The sequence below is a fragment of the Bufo gargarizans genome, unplaced genomic scaffold, assembly GCF_014858855.1.
Source record: "Bufo gargarizans isolate SCDJY-AF-19 unplaced genomic scaffold, ASM1485885v1 original_scaffold_1714_pilon, whole genome shotgun sequence".
Lineage (NCBI taxonomy): Eukaryota > Metazoa > Chordata > Amphibia > Anura > Bufonidae > Bufo > Bufo gargarizans.
The window spans coordinates 202,714-219,360 of NW_025334477.1; the positions used below are offsets into that span (position 1 = coordinate 202,714).

At 41.5% G+C, this 16,647-nt stretch overlaps 1 protein-coding gene across 1 annotated transcript in view; it reads left to right on the forward strand.

The window, feature by feature from the left end:
• LOC122923543 (death-associated protein kinase 2-like) overlaps positions 1–11,245 on the forward strand; it is a 111,316-nt gene extending 100,071 nt beyond the window's left edge. The window contains exons 10-12 of the mRNA XM_044274378.1: positions 209–298; positions 7,070–7,153; positions 10,333–11,245. Coding sequence (XP_044130313.1) covers positions 209–298; positions 7,070–7,153; positions 10,333–10,413 — 255 coding nt within the window. The 3' untranslated portion in view covers positions 10,414–11,245. The remainder of the gene's footprint in view (positions 1–208; positions 299–7,069; positions 7,154–10,332) is intronic.
• Positions 11,246–16,647: the final 5,402 nt, after the last annotated feature.

The following is a 16,647-nucleotide window of genomic DNA, read 5'->3' on the forward strand; positions in this document are numbered from 1 at the left end:
GTTAACTCCTGGAACTTGTACTTTATGTGCTGTGACTACTAGATCTTACTATTTTTTTATATCTTCTCTACTTGATATATCTAGCTAATCAGTCCTTATGGAACCCTGATTATATTGCAGTGTTTGCAGCTACTTGTCGGACTCTATAATATATATGCTGGTTGTTTCCTCAATATAATTGATACTGATATCCATCTCTATCTCCCAGCCAAAAGATAAGCATCAGGTCCTGGTAAGAAAAAAGTCAATTATCAACCTGGAGAATTTAAGAAAGCAATATATTCGGAGGCGGTGGAAGGTAACAATATTTGATAATTTATGTATAATATTTGACATTACTTGTTTTTTTATAGCTGTTACCTTTATGTATTAGAACAATATAGTCCAAAATATGACTTGCATTTGCAGCATTGTATGCTGCTCGATATTATGGCCCCATACTGCAATGATCAAGACATGTCTCACACTGAATGCTTTATATGTTTATTATGGGTTGTTCTACTGAAGGTTGAGTCTAAGGGATCTTATGCACATTCAATAGCTGTTGGCTGTTGTGCATGTGTTTTCAAAGGGATAAAGCAGCTGTCAGACATGTCTGACCAAGGCTTAATTCCAGGGAGAACAAAAGGATTGCCCGTTGAATATACTCATTCCTTCTCTACCTTGACATATTTTATTAGGGAAGGTGGGAGTAGGGAGCTCCCAGTTTAAAAACGGTGGGTTTGACCAACAATGGTCTAACCCGTACTAGTTTAGGTGACAAAATACAGTCGTAGTCTTTATATTCTTAAACCCTTTAATAACCGGGAAATTATCAATTTTTTTCATTTACATTTTTTACTCCCAGCCTTCCCAAAGCCATAACTTTTTTATTTTTCCATTATATGCTTGTTTTTGGCGGGACAAGTTGTAATTTCTAACAGCACCTTTTACGGTTGCATACAATGTAGTGGGAAGTGGGAAAAAATTCCAAAAGGGGTGGCATTATTTAAAAAAAATTCTGCCACAGTTTTATGGGTTTTGTTTTTACAGCATTTCCTATGCAGTAAAACTGACCTGTTACTTTCATTCTCTGGGTCAGTATGATTATAACAACAATACCACATAATATGTATAGTTTTTCTTGTGTTTTAATGTGGAAAAAAATTAAAAGTTTGGGAAAAACTAATTTTTTCTTTGCATCACTATGTTCTTACCCCCATGTTTTTTTTTTTTAAGTGTGTAAGGGCTTATTTTTGGGCAGGGTGATCTCTATTTTTCATTGGTACCATTTTGGGGTGTGTGACTTTTTGATTCAATTTTTTTGTGGTAGGTGAAGCAGGCCATTTTGAGTTTTTTTTTATGTTTCCACATTTGCCATATCGGATAAATATCTTTATATTTGAATAGTACGAGCGTTTTCACACATGTCGATACTCATGATGTTTATTTTTTTAATTGTTTATGTATTGTTCATTTTTGGGAAAGGGGGTTGATTTGAATTTTCTCAACATTTTTTTTCTACACTTTTTTTATAGTTCCCATAGGGACTATAACAAGAAATCATTAAATTGCTTCCCTCAGACACCAATGCATTAGTTTCTACTGTAGTTTCATTTGCCTTTGATTTCCTGTGGAGCCATGCAGATTTTTGTTCTATCTTGCAGGCTTCATGCACAAGGCTCTGCTTTTCTCCCTAAGAAATGCAGAATTGCAAATTAAAGAACTAATTGTTGTAGTATAATACAAGGTTAAACATATTGTATGGCGTTTTTTTCAAATGCTGACTTCACATTACAATGTCAGGCATCATAATAAACTCAATGTGCAATAAAAATGCTAATCATAAAATATTTCTGATTCATTTCTTGATAAAACTGTTACAAAAAGAATATGGAAGTCAGCTAAGAACTTTTGCAAGGTCCAGGCAACCACTGTAAAAGTGTACTGGTAATCCAGTCCACTACTTCTTGAACATATGGAGACACTGTGGAAGCACGATATTTAAAAGACTTTTCAAAATTGTATAATTTAATGTAAAACAGAAATCTCACAGAGGTTACACTATTGGATTTCCAAGGATAAAATTATGGGGATCCAAAGCGGCTTTCGAATGTATCTGTAATGCGACAGGGATTTTGCTCTCTCCCAACCTTACTGTTTCATTTAAAGGGGTACTCCAGGAATTAAAATGAAAATACTTAAATATTACTTTATTATAAATATATTCCCAAATGCCTTTCATTAGTTATAATGGTTCGTTTTGTCTAGGGATCAATCATTAGGAGAAATAAAATGGCTGCCATCCTAATAGTACACACAAAACCTGTCCTAATCACATAGGACAAGTTACTTCACAACACTGAGCTAAAGAGCTGACTCATCCTCCTCTCTCCTCTGCTTGTCAGGGATTATGATCCTGAATACAGCTGATAAAATCTTCAGTTGAATCTCTGTAGGAATAGAGTTCATGAAGAGACATGAAGTACAGAGAGGATGGACAGGACAGACTATGGTAATGTGGGTCTGTGGTAATGGAGCCTTCATACAAGTGATGATGCTCATTAGCCACACCCCCAGTGTCGGACTGGGCTGTCTAGGGCCCACCAGTAAAATTTATCTTGGGGGGCCCCCATATGGATACATTTAAATATGACCTGCTCACACAGCAGAAGACAGCAGCAAGAAGCTACAAGGTCCCTGCAGCAACTTTAAGAGGCATGTCCCTGTGGTAGTAAGTCTGCTGTGTTATGTGCCATATGTGTAGGGGTTGGGGGGTTAAGGGTCCACCTTGCTCAGGGGCCCACCATGGGATTCACCTGTACCCCTGTGGGCCAGTCTGAGCCTGCACACCCCTACCTCCTCTCTGTCCTTCATGTCTCCTCATTAACTCCATTCCTACAGAGATTCAGCTGAAGATCATATTAAACTGTATTCAGGGACTTAACCCTTGACAAATAGAAGATGAGGCAGCTATTTAGCTCACTGCTCTGAATAAACTTGTCCTGCTGTGTGATTAGGACAGGTTTTGTGTGTACTAATAGGATGGCGGCCATTTTATTTCTCCTAATGAATGCTTCATAGACAAAATGAGCCATTATAACTAATTAAAGTTATTTGGGAATATACTTATAATAAAGTAATATTTACATATTTTCATTTTCTTTCTAATCAGTCTGGGAATGAGACTTGGGAATCACCTTCACACCAGAACAGAAAGACTATCTCTTCACACTGACACATAAGACCTCATTGGCTAGCAAAACTCAGGAGGTGGGCTTTACGGTCCTCTCCAGGTGGTATAGGGTGCCCTCTAAACTTCACTCACTCTTTCCAACCACCTCCCCATTTTGTTGGCGGTGCGGAGGGGATCAAGGGACAATTTTACATATCTTTTGGGAGTGTCCTGTGCTTGCCAGCTATTGGGCGGAGGTATGGAGCATATCCTTTAAATTCACTTCTCACGTTCTCTCTAAAACACCTGCCTCTTTTATGCTTTTATCATAGTGAGATCCCTCTAACCACCTATAGGAAGTCTGTGGGACATAATTTGGTTAATGACGTGGGGACATGTATTCCCCTGTCTGTGGAAACAGACATCGGCCCCCACAACAGCTCTCTGTTTTAGTAAAATCCAGGATATCATGAGAATGGAGGACCTTACCGCCTCTATGAGGGGCACACACGCCAAATTTTATAAAATATGGCGACATTGGATTTTATTCCAGGGCTCTATTAGCCGTGTGGACCTGGAGCCCTTCCCTCTTTTTTTCTCCTCCTGTGTCCTATCTCTTCCCTTTCCTTATCTTCCTTTTCTTCTATACTTTTTCTAGTCTATTTCCCCTTCTCCATTCATAGCCTTAGGCTTTATTTTATATGGTTTTACAACATTTAGTTGACCTTTTCCAGGCAATGAGTATTGATGTGTAACCAATATGCCTATTCAGTGATACTTGGTATTTACTTATGCTTACAGACGTGAACTTACAGTGTTTACCTTGTTTTCAGAAAACTTAAAGAATTTACAAAAATAAATAAATAATAAAATTATGTTGATTCCCTCAAGACGGATATTATCTGATTGGTGAGGTTCGACCACCCAGTACTCCTACCACAGTTTGAAGTGGCTGTGGCACTGAGATAAGCTCTGTGGCCTCTTCATTGTATACCAAGCACAACAACGTCCATTGCTTGGTATTGTAGTTCAGTCACATTCCTGATGATGGGTCATCATTATTTAACTCCTATAAAACCTATATCTTCCCCAAAGTGGTGACATGACTAACAAGAGTTAACAACAGACAATTACAGTATGCTACCATTTAATGAAATTGTGTACACTTATGTCGTACTACTAATGCTATTTCTTTAGGTTCAGATAGAGACTGATGTTGCCCGTAGCTCACGCTTTTATGTTATGTGTGAAAACGCTATTGCATTAAATTCAGTTTTTCAGTATAAAATCTGAGATAATTTTAACAGGCATAACAGCTTTAACAGTTAAAGGAAGAAAAATCTGCCAAGTGCAAATGAGTAGTGCCATGCCCCACCCTGAGATAATGGATAATTGCTTTTACTCATAGTTAATAACCAGAAAGATTAAATTCTGCTCCTATCTGTATATCAAAAGTGAAATGTCAGCCTTATTTCTAAGAGACAAATCTATGAATAAGCTGAATAGATTCAAAGGGTTAAACAAGTTGTAATTATTAATAAAGGCATAACATAATGTGGCTCCATGCCATAGGGGCTTATTCTAGTGCTGTGGTATTCTCACAAATCCAGGCCTGTTTGAATGGCTCCCTCCCATTTCCTGTAATTAAAGGTACATTTACTTTATATATCTAATTAAATGTCTGCAATTTCCCCACTTTATCAACAGTTCTAAGTAGCAAATCCAGGCATTTAAGTGAATTGTTATCCTCTAGTACATTACCTTATATGACATATAGTTCATCACTTACTGGAACAGTTTTTTAAGGTGGTTGAGCAGCAGTGACCACATTACTTTGCTGACATCCGATATAGTTACCGTAAGTACTGTAGAAAAGAATGTGAATATATTTCACAACCAGAAGTACATTGAAGTTCATAAAATCAGCAGTAAAACATAATTTCTTTGTGTGGGAAATAAGAAACTAGGCAGAGGGGGCTGACGGATGCTTATTTTCTTCTCCTAGTTGAAAAAACAGACAGACATTCTCAGCCGAGCACTGTTCATCTAGTGTTGTCCACTAGCACTAGGTGAGGGTCATCTACTCGACAAACCATAATCCAATAGTTCAGTGATTCCCAACCTTATTACAGTGTGGTAAACCAAATAGACACTGGGGTGGGTCATTGCACAGGGGACTATCAAGATACCACTTGATAAATGATCCCCACTGTCTTTGTAGAATAGTTTAGTAGAGAAAATGCCTCTTTCTCCACCATCCTGCACTAATCATTCACTCTTAAATGTGTTTTGAGAAACAAGAGGGATTATCAGTTTACTGAGGTTCCGATTACATGGTGCCCATAGAAGTCTATGGAAACAGGAGGGAGAGAGCGAAGCAGCAGTACAGTGAGAGAGATTGAGAGACAGACACAGGTGCTGCGGAAGGCTTTAGGTTTTCTTATCCCTATGCTGGAGCTACATTGCTCAGTGCTATTGTAAAATGTCCTTTGTGCTGCAGCTGCTTCTGAGAGTGTCCTACAGAGAGATAGGGGAGATAGGTCTCCTCTCCTATGTGTGCTGTGCATGGGAGGTGTTATAGCAGCTAGTCTTATCCCACAAACTCAGGAAGATTTTACAGAGATAAAGCCTGTAGGTCAGGGATCAGCAACCTCCGGCACTCCCGCTGTTCTGAAACTATAAGGCTAGGTCTACACGACGACATTTGTCGCGCGACATTTTGTTGCACTAATGTCGCGCGACAATTTTTATAATGGCAGTCTATGGTGTCGCACTGCAACATGCGACATGCTGCGACTGCGACGCGACAGTCGCAGAAAATCCATTTGAGATTCATACATATGCAAATTAACCTGAGATGAGTCTTGTACGCGACTCATCTCAGGTTAATTTGCATATATATCAAATCGGTTTTTTTTACACAATAAAAGCACACAGAGCTATGAGGACTGGGTATTGCGGATGTGCTAGCGGCCATCTAGCAACCCATGTCCTCAGCTCTATACACAAAATCCCGGTGACAGGTTCCCTTTAACAGCGTGAAAAACACAGCAGTTCCGCTATTTTTTTTGTTTGTTTTCTTTTTATGGCTGTCACCATGCGGCATAATAACTATATTCTGTGTGTCAATAAGGTTACATCAATACCAAATGTATATATTTTTTATGTTTTTCTGGTTTTGCACAATAAAAACGTTGGGTGTCATTTATGATGTGAAATAAGCCACTTTTTGCCATACTTTTGTTGCCGATCCGGTCACAAAGGGGATTTGTGGCCGAATATGTGACATTTCCCCGCTCACCCCACTTTTCCAAGGTGGCGGAAAAAGGGGGCGTGGTATGGGCATTTTCTATGCGTGTTTTTGCCGTATAAAATGACTACGCCTCTACATAACTTAGGAGTTTCAAGTGCCAGCGGACATGGACTAAGACCGGCGTCTAAATCACTGGTCTTAGTAAATGTCCCCCTTTATTTTTAAATAATCAACATCGACTGCAGCATCTAAAAGGTTAAGCACCCAGGATAGAGGTTAACTTCAATCCTAGCAGTGACAGCAGGGTGCCAGCTATATACTACGGCTGGCATATGCAAGCAAGTGATGGCATGGGCACAGCTCCTGAGTCCTAATAATAGTAATGCTCTGCACAGGAAGTCATGTAGAAAAGCAAATATATGTCTACAGGGATTACAAAAAAGAATGAAATATATATAGATTTAAGATGCCTGGAAGGTAACCACCAGCATCATTGTGATCTTGCCAGTTGATGCACTCTTGGTACCCATTCTTTTTTCTTGAATAGGTCATCCCCATATACCCCATATGGCATTATTGCATGTAATGTACATTTGAAAAGATTCCTTATTGCCTAATAATTTGACGATTGGTTCAACGTAATATGAATTTTCTCTTCTCAGCTTTCTTACAGTGTGGTATCGCTTTGCAATCATCTGCGTCGCTCCCTTAAGAATAAAGTTCTTGACGAAGAAAAGATTGCACTGGTAATTCCATTTTATATCATGTGTACTACAGACATTTATAGAATGAAGGCTGGCAGCAGACATCATACTGTATGTCTCCATCAAAGTTTGTATCCAGGGGAATGTATTTTTTAACAATAATCTCTACTTCTATGGCAAGCGAGAGCCATGAGCCAAAGGTCATCCCAACCTTTTCCAGCCATTACCCTTCATGTGAACACTACTCCAACACTTTTCTTGCATCATCATAGTCATATAAGCTGCAGGACACATTAGGTGACAGATTGTTCTACACCAGGGGTGCCATTTTATGTGGTCCAAACCATCTGGTCACAGACATAATTGTTTGTGTCTGGTGGCTGCATAGCATGTCAGCAAGGCCAAGTAAGTACTTAGGTGCACTCTGTGGCTGTCTCTTGAATCTCCATATATTGTTAGAATGGTAGGATCCCGGACGTTAAGGAGGAATCCACATAGGATTAGGGTCATCCCTATGTCGGTTCCCTTGATAGTTTTGGCAGGAATATTTCCAGCCATTTTTAGTGTTGCCATCTCCGGGTAGATTGCCTGGGATGGCAAGATGGATTTGATTGGGGTTGCCAAAACTTGGGCAATTTTGCCATGGTGTGGCAACCTTTATTCTATTGGTTACAAGTTTGGCTAATGACAGTGCTGAATATTCCTTTTTCTGTTGCCTTGGTGACAAGGCTGTGATTGGTTATGGCTTAGGGGCTTGAGGGAATAAATATGTGGGCACAGCCCTTCCAATATGTTGTTTTGGGTTTTTTTTCCATTTTTTTTCGGGTCACGGCTTGTGTTTAAAGTTTGTGGGGTATGAGTTGTTGATAAATCTTCAATTTGAGCTTGAACTTATGGCTGAGCTTGTGTATTGTTTTATATCAGAGTTTAAATGAATATGTCTAAATTGAGTTATGAATGGTATTTATTAATTAATAAAGGCTGTGGCAAATTTATGAAAAGAAATATTTCCAAACAAAAGTGATTGGTTTCAGTGCTTTTATTTATATTCTTAATGATATTGTAAAGTAGTGGTATGACCTTTTATCCCATCGAAGTCTCCGGACCTCAGTGTGGAAATCCCCATAAATAAGTAGATGAGGCAGAGAGGTGGTTTGTTCAGCTATCTTCATTAGTTTGGAGATAATGGATAGCCACACTGCATGATCGTTTTCTTTCTGGAGTATGAACGAAAGAGAAGGGAACTCCTATTCTCCCAATACGTGGGAGTCCTGGAAGTGGAACCAGCACCACCTGTCAGACATTATTGGCATATATTTTACCGCTTTATGTTTTATTGTGACTCTTGGAATTTTTTCAGTCCATCATTGTGGCCTTTAAACAGAATAGGTTCTTTTCTAGGCTATATAAAGCAATGGGGAAATTGCTGTGTTATTATGTCACTTTTTAAGTTTGCAAGCCTTCCCAAATGTGAAATACATAAGTGCCTTTTACTTGAAAGTATCTCATTAAAAAGTCAATTATAAACCACTTTTAATTACTCGAGAAAGAAAACACCCACACATCTTCTGGTCTATTAGTGACTGTTCCATGATATTCAGCAGAATTTGTTTTTATACTTTATGTTATTCATTTTTTCAGGCCTTAAAGGGGACCTAAACCTTTGCTGAAACCACAAAGGTGCAGCAGTGCTTCTCAGAGAACTCTATGCCACTGGGTTTTATCAACTCTGCTTAGCTTTTCCAGCATGTGGAGTACGGATTCATAAAAGTTATTTGAGATCTGTACTACATTTCTCTACTGTAGAAGTGAACGCTCATTAAGTATTGTATTTTTAACTGTAATTTTTATTGTCATTTCAATAATACATACACAAAGTTGAACGCAAGTTGTAGCATAATGAAGGTGATATATCCAAAGTGGAGAATAGAAAAAAATAGAAGACGAAAAAAAGAATTCCTGCCAATAGCTATATCAAGAGCTATATGTTAACAACAAAAGACAATACTTGAAACAAAAGACTACAATAATGGGGAGAGGGAAATAGACAGAGAGAGTACGATTAGATGCACATTGTGGAAACATTCAGAGCCACAACATTTGTACAAAAGGGGTTGATATCAGCAAGTTGGTAGTATCAAATAATTATTCCATGGGGACCACACTCTATCACAGAAGTCCACCTTGAGAGAAGAGCAGTCAGTAAGATATTCCAGACTGCACACCTCTTTTATCCAGTACCATAACTCATGTCTAGTAGGGTTTGATGGCCCAACTTTAAGCTATGATGCATCTAGCTGTGCTGAGAATTTGAAAAATTAAATTAGTTTAACCTCCACGCAAATGAACAGGAAGAATGTTAAAGAGGTAGCTAAGGAGGACAAGGGGTAGGTCTATCCTTAATGCATGGCTGATAAGCCTCTTTACTTCATTCCAAAATGGGCAAGTCAATGGAGACTTAAGTGATGGAGAATGCTCGGCATATGATACCAGAATGTAAGCAATTTAGTTTTGTTATGTAACACACCCTAGTGATGAGCCATATTCTGGTTCAAAGTCTCAGCTAGGGATGATAATGTGGGGGAGGTGGCAGCTGGTGCTACAGGTGCGTGGCCGGTTTCCACAGCAGTCCATGTGTTTACACATTGATGTAGTATGAGTAGGCAGTGAGAGTGAGAACCTGGACTATAAGCGGGTCTTAGGGAGACTGGAAAGTAGGTCTTAGGGAGAGGCTCCAACAAACCACCACCAACAGCCACATTCTCCTAAAATCAGGGAGGATTAGCATCCGGAGTACAAAGGAACCACCATTGCTATTCTAAATGTTGAACTGTGTTTGTGTAAGAACTGTGGCTCTCACCTAAGATAAACTGTTGCATTATTGCTACCCACAAATGGCCAGAGTATCACTCCAGATTAGGCAGCTGAACTGACCCCATGTACCTCAGTAAAGTTCACAGTTATTGCAGAACCTCCTGTCTCTGCATTAATTATTTACTTCTTGATAACACTTTTACTACACAATATTATAGATACACTGACAGACAGTAATTCTTTAAAATAATCTAAAATTTAAAAATGGAACTTCAGATTACCTACAATGGTGGGTGGGCAATGGTCTTACTGTCGTTGGAGAATAATCATTTTGGGATTATTATAGGACATACATGAATGAGATATGTCAGTGCATGAAGTTAATGTTCTTATGTGTTTCATTTCAGAGAAATTGTGCAAGTGATGTTGAGGATGAAACAGAAAGGAGGCAAGTGATTCAAACCAGAAGAAGAAGTAGCGTATCCTGAGTGCCTTTTATTTGGAAGTGGAGTATAGTTCCTGAAGGTCAGCCAGTGCCCCTGCTGATGGACTATGCGGAATGCTGTGCATTCAGATTATACTGGCTAATAGGTTCAGATTTATACTACACTTTTACATCCCTACAGGAGACCATGAGTCAAGGAACCATAACTGTATGTTCTATGTTGCCCTATACTCATTAACTATAAAGGACTTGCATTAGCAGGAAAGTTTACATTAGAGTGATGGCCATGCTCTACCAAATGAACTGGGGACATAGCAGTAGGTTTATTATAATTGATGGCATCATTTACGTTGCTATGTTTCTATGTAAAAATGTGTTGTTCTTTCTTACATCATTTGAATAGTTTATATTGCTTTAAGCTTGTAAATACAGAAAGCCAGCATCACCAGATCTGTATGTGAGTATATGCTGTGAAGCTTGCCTCTGGACAGGTTCATTTTTTAATGGCCGGTTACTGTAACTGAGTTCATTGAGAATTGCATTCCATGAGTGTACTATTAGCAATCATATGTGCTTTTTCAGAACAAGATTTCTGTTTGTAATATAGCCAATAGTACAGCTGTGTCCAGATGGATTTTGTCTTGCACTCAGTAGGACAGACTCCATATCTGTCGGATGAACTGTTGTGTAATATGTGCCTTTTACGGTCTCAGTCCTTAATGTTAGACTTCACTTTGCCTTTTGTATACATAATGTTTACTTTCTGGTTTCTAGTTCAGTCATTTTTTAGGAATCCGAAAATAATAAAAAAGAAAGCTTCCATTTATATTTTGAGATCCATTTCACCTTTAAATAAAGTGCAAACAGCAACACAACTTTGCTTGTGTGAACCTGGTCTTATACAGATGTTCAGTGGCAAAGGATGGAAAAACATTGTATTAACTTTTACTATTTTACTACATGGCTGGGAACAAGACACTTCTGAAAGTAAAAATCCATTATATGGATTCACATTGACGTCGCAAACTTGCTCTTTTCTTAACCTTGCTTATCAGGTCTGCACTATTAACAGTATGAGTGCTGATGCTGGTCTTTGTTATGGTGTACTCACATGTGGCAAATTTGTTGCAGAGATTTCTGGGTTCCATTCACGTGACTGTGGTGGCATGCACATGGATTTCTGCATGCTTCATTCAGATGAATGAGGCAATCACAGACATTTCCGCAAGAATTCAGCCACATGTGATGAAAATTCCCTTCAGAATTCATTTTATTTATCTGCACCCTCTGAATGGTTGTGGTTCTGACAACAGTTAAGATTTATGGGGAGTTGGTAGAGAGAGGTGTCAGGTAAACAAGCTTTAGTAACCTAATGTATATGCCATTGTGATCACGTACAATATTGTTTATATATATATATATATATATATATATATATATTTGTGTGAGGCGCTTACGGTAGTACAGTGAAGAACCCTAGGAAAGCAGGGAATAAGCGTAGTCGGTTGTGGTGTGCCGAAACCGAGGATGAGGTAGGCCTGAGAAAGAAGAGGGCCCACCCAAGGATAGAGATATGGAAGAAATGAGTTGTAAATGAGTGGAGTGGTGGGAGGGTCAAAGCTCAGACCTCGAATGGTGCAGGAGCCAGGTAAAGGGGGTGCCCTAAATAGGCTGGAGGCGGACCTCAGCCCCTCCCACAAATCCAGGCAAACTGCCTTCACACTTGTGTGAGGCGCTTACGGTAGTACAGTGAAGAACCCTAGGAAAGCAGGGAATAAGCGTAGTCGGTTGTGGTGTGCCGAAACCGAGGATGAGGTAGGCCTGAGAAAGAAGAGGGCAAAAATGAAATAACCAGTTATTGTGGTCAAATACATGAATAGCTCAACCCGACATGTTTTGGAAAGTATCTCTTAATTCTTGTGTTGGATTGGGAATGTATCGCAAGTAAGCGGATGACTTCCAGCGCCCCAATTCCTGATGACATGAGTAGGGGCGTTGGCACTGGAGGCCGTGGACGCGGCTCCAAAGCGAAAGGAGTGCCCTGAGTAGTTGGCTGCGTTGAGGCCCAGTTGTGTGAGGGATGACCTGACATGGGTCATGAAGGTAGTGGTGGTGAGTACCGAACCATGTGGTGAAGTAGCGGTTGAGAGGGTAGAAACTTGTGACGTTGTCTGTAAGCATCCAGAACCCTGACTGGACACCATCTGTTGTGCGTGGGGTGATATGAAATGTTGACGGGTAAGTGCCGACTACTCTTGGAGTGAGGTAAGGTCAGGACGTAATGATCCATGTGTTTTGCCAAGTGGGAGACAGGAAGACAAGGTGTGGCTTGGGTCGTGTAGGTTGTAGTGAATTTCCCGGGCCTCAGGAACCGTAGAAGGCCAAGTAACTTGCTGTTTTGAGGATGGAGTTGGTATCTGCTTCAGAAGGCTTGGCGTCTAGTAATCCGGATAATGCCTTGAAAATATGATTGTTAACGGGTAGCCTCTGGGCTGGACGTGCGGGTTCCGCTTTCTAAATACCTCTGAGTGTGGTTTTGATTTGGTGAGAGGCCATGAAACTGATGTTATTAGGGTGTAAGATTAGCATGTGGTGTAGGATGTCGGTGAGATAGAGTATGATGGCGTTGTATGACATTTGAGTTTAAGGTGGCAAAAGAAGCAAACCCCAGAAGAGAAGCCATGACAAAAGGGGGGCGTGATGTTATGTTCCAGGAGGAATCTGACGACCTAAAAATAAAATCAGAGAGAATGATAACGTGAGAGACTCTAATGGCGCAAGCCACGCGTGCGAGTCACCACAAGATAATTGTATTGCAAGCCACAGATGACCGAGCCATGCGAGCGGGTCTGAAGGAAGAAAGACATGGAACCTACTGGTTGCGGGACCACGCAGCTGGCCTCGACTGGCGGAGTTGTGTGTGTAGAATTTGAATGGGGAAGCGATACGTGAGAGACTCTAATGGCGGAGCCATGCGTGAGAGACTCTAATGCGGAACCATGTGTGTGAAAATGGCACGGAGAAGCCATGCGTGAGACTTGAGGCGGAGCCATGCGTGAGACTCTAAAGGCGGAGCCATATGTGTAAAATCCACCCGGAGAAGCCATGCGTGAGACTCTAATGGCGGGGTCGTGTGTGTGAAATTAATACGGAGAAGCCATGCGTGAGAGACTCTAATGGCAGAGCCATGCGTGAGAGACTCTAATGCCGGGGTCATGTGTGTGAAATTAATGCAAAAAAAGCCATGCGTGAGAGACTCTAATGGCGGAGCCATGCGTGAGAGACTCTAATGGCGGAGCCATGCGTGAGAGACTCTAATGGCGGGGTCATGTGTGTGAAATTGGTACGGAGAAGCCATGCGTGAGAGACTCTAATGGCAGAGCCATGCGTGAGAGACTCTAATGGCGGGGTCATGTGTGTGAAATTAATACGGAGAAGCCATGCGTGAGAGACTCTAATGGCGGAGCCATGCGTGAGAGACTCTAATGGCGGGGCCATATTTGTAACCCTAGAACGGAGAAGCCATGCGTGAGAGGCTCTAATGGCAGGGTCGTGCGTGAGAGATTCTACTGGCGAAGTCATGTGTGTGACACTAACGGAGAAGCCATGCGTGAGACTAATGGCAGAGTCGTATGTGTGAAACTAACACTGCAAAGTAATGCGTGAGAGACTCTAATGGCGGAGTTATGTGTGTGACACTGAAACGGAGAAGCCATGTGTGAGAGATTCTACTGGCAAAGTCATGCGTGACACTAACGGAGAAGCCATGCGTGAGACTAATGGCGGAGTCCTGTGTGTAACACTAAAACGGGGAAGCCATGCGTGAGCGACTCTAATGGCGGAGTCATATGAGAGAGACTCTAATGGCGGAGTTATGAGTGTAAACTAACCGGCGAAGTAATGCGTGAGAGTCTGTAATGACGGAGTAATGTGTGTAACCTAAACGGCGAAGTAATGAGTGAGGGACTCTAATGGCGGAGTTATGTGAAACACTAAACCGGAGAAGCCATGTGTGAGAGACTCTAATGGCGGAGTTGTGTGTGAAACACTAAAAGGAGAAAGCCATGCGTGAGAGACTCTAATGGCGGAGCCATGTGTGAGACTCAAATAGCGGAGTCGTATGTATACAACTGAACGGAGCAACCATGCGTGCGAGACTAATAGTGGGGTCGTGGGTGCGTACTAACCGGAGAAGACACGCGTGGGAGACCAATGGCGGAGTTCGGTGTGTAAAACTAAAACGGAGAAGCCCTGCGTGGGAGATTAATGGCAGATGAAATTATTATTATCTATATATATATATATTTTTTCTTTTTCCTTTTTTTTTTTTTTTTTTTCCCCTTATGCGACCCCAATAACTCGCATAACCATGACCATCTCCGACAATGAACTTGAGACACTACCCCGTCTACAACCGTATGGTACCCCTAATGGACAACACGAAGAACGGTCACCGGGCCCCCGAAGCCAAGGGACTGAACGGGGTGACCACACGGTGATAAGTAGTTAAACATGAGCCAGACCTGATGGAAAATGCATGGACAGTAGTGGTCCGAACCACGTGCGCAACCGAAACATTGATCAACCGCGAACCGTGAAATTGAACTGATGGAGAAAACAAGAGCCAGAGGCATTGCAGCTCGCTAAGAGAAGACCCTTGTCGTGACCCACGAATAACCAACTTGTGAACATGGTAGGAACACACTCTCATAGGCCTAGAAATGAAAAGAAATGCAGCTTTAGTGGAAGCAGGGGAAACGCATGACGTAAAACAAGTGGGCGAAATGCCGCACTGGATGTGAGTGGTGCCTCACTCCTATGGCCTAGAAATGAAAAGAATGCAAATCGTAAGAGCAGGTGTGCGTACCTGGTGGTAAGAAAATCTCAGACGAGTGTGGACTGCGGTGCGAACGGACACATGACCTTGATGGGATCATGAAAAACGTGAGTGTGAAAACAAGTGCCTGCTTGCGCGTGTGACTGGTTGGATCGAGACGTGAGAAATGAGGCTTGGCATGTGGGCTGGAATGACCGTCATGGACGTGTGACCGCCTGGTCTACGTAGGCGCCATACCTTTTTTTTTTTTTTTTTTTCTTTTGTTTATATATTTATTTATTTTTTATTATTATTATTTATTTATTTATTTTTTTTATTTATTTATTTATTTATTTATTTTTTTGGACCATGGAGCACGAGGGTGATGTGGCGGGTTTTAGACTAGGTTACCGTACCTGGTAGCAAGAAAAGATTCACTGGACACACGTGCCGCGCAAATGTGTTTAAGCTTGACCGCCTAAAAAGGGGGTTTAGACAGAAAGTAGTATGCCGAGAGTGGACTGTGGTATGAACGTCGGCATGACCTGAGAGGATCATGACGTCAGCAGCAGTGGTGCCACGGCTGTGCGGATGGCGTGCAAAATGAGGCCCGTGACGTGGGGAATTTGTTGCGGAACGTGTAATCAGCAGACCGTATGTTTTTGTTTTTATGAAAAATATTTTTTTTTTTTTTTCATATGGCGGGGTTTTTTTTTTTTTTTTTTCTCTTTTCCTATGGCGGGTTTTTTTTTTTTTTTTTTTTTTTTTTTTCCTTTCCCATGTGGCGGTTTTATTTTATTTTTTTTTTATGGCGGGTTTCTTGGTGATTGTGTGATGCGTTTTGAATGGTGTGGATTTTTATTGTGGTGGATTTGTTTATACATTGATGTTGGCATGGCGGGTGTGTTCCCTGATGCAGCTCTTGTGATGATGACTTGCGCCCCCCCTGAATGCGCTGCCTGATGGAGGGGAGCGGTAGCTGGATCTGTGGTGCTGGTGCAGGGGTCATGACGTGAGCAGCAGTGGTGCGAAATGAGCCCCCGTGACGTGGAGGAAGGTGTGATTCGCCGACCGTGTTTTTTTTTTTTTTGGCAGGACTATATGGCGGGTTTCTCTTCTATGACACTGAGGGAACATTTTTTTTTTTTTTTTTTTTGGAACTACATGGCGGGTTTCCTCCCTATGACACTATGGAGCTTGAATTGCCTAATTTTTATTTCTCCTTTTTCGGGGTACGCGGGTGATGTGGCGGGTTTTATAATGAAGGGGACTGTGGCCTGGTGTGGTGGGGGGTGTAGGTGTGACGGGGAACAGTCTGAGCCCCTCCTGGGTTGCGCCGCCTGTGGGAGGGGGGCAGTGGCTGCAGCCTGGGGCAGAGTATTGTGGTTGGACCGGGGCCGAGCCGACCTGTGCGCCCCCCTCCCCACACACCAGCCGCATCAGCGGACGGCCGTCGGGATA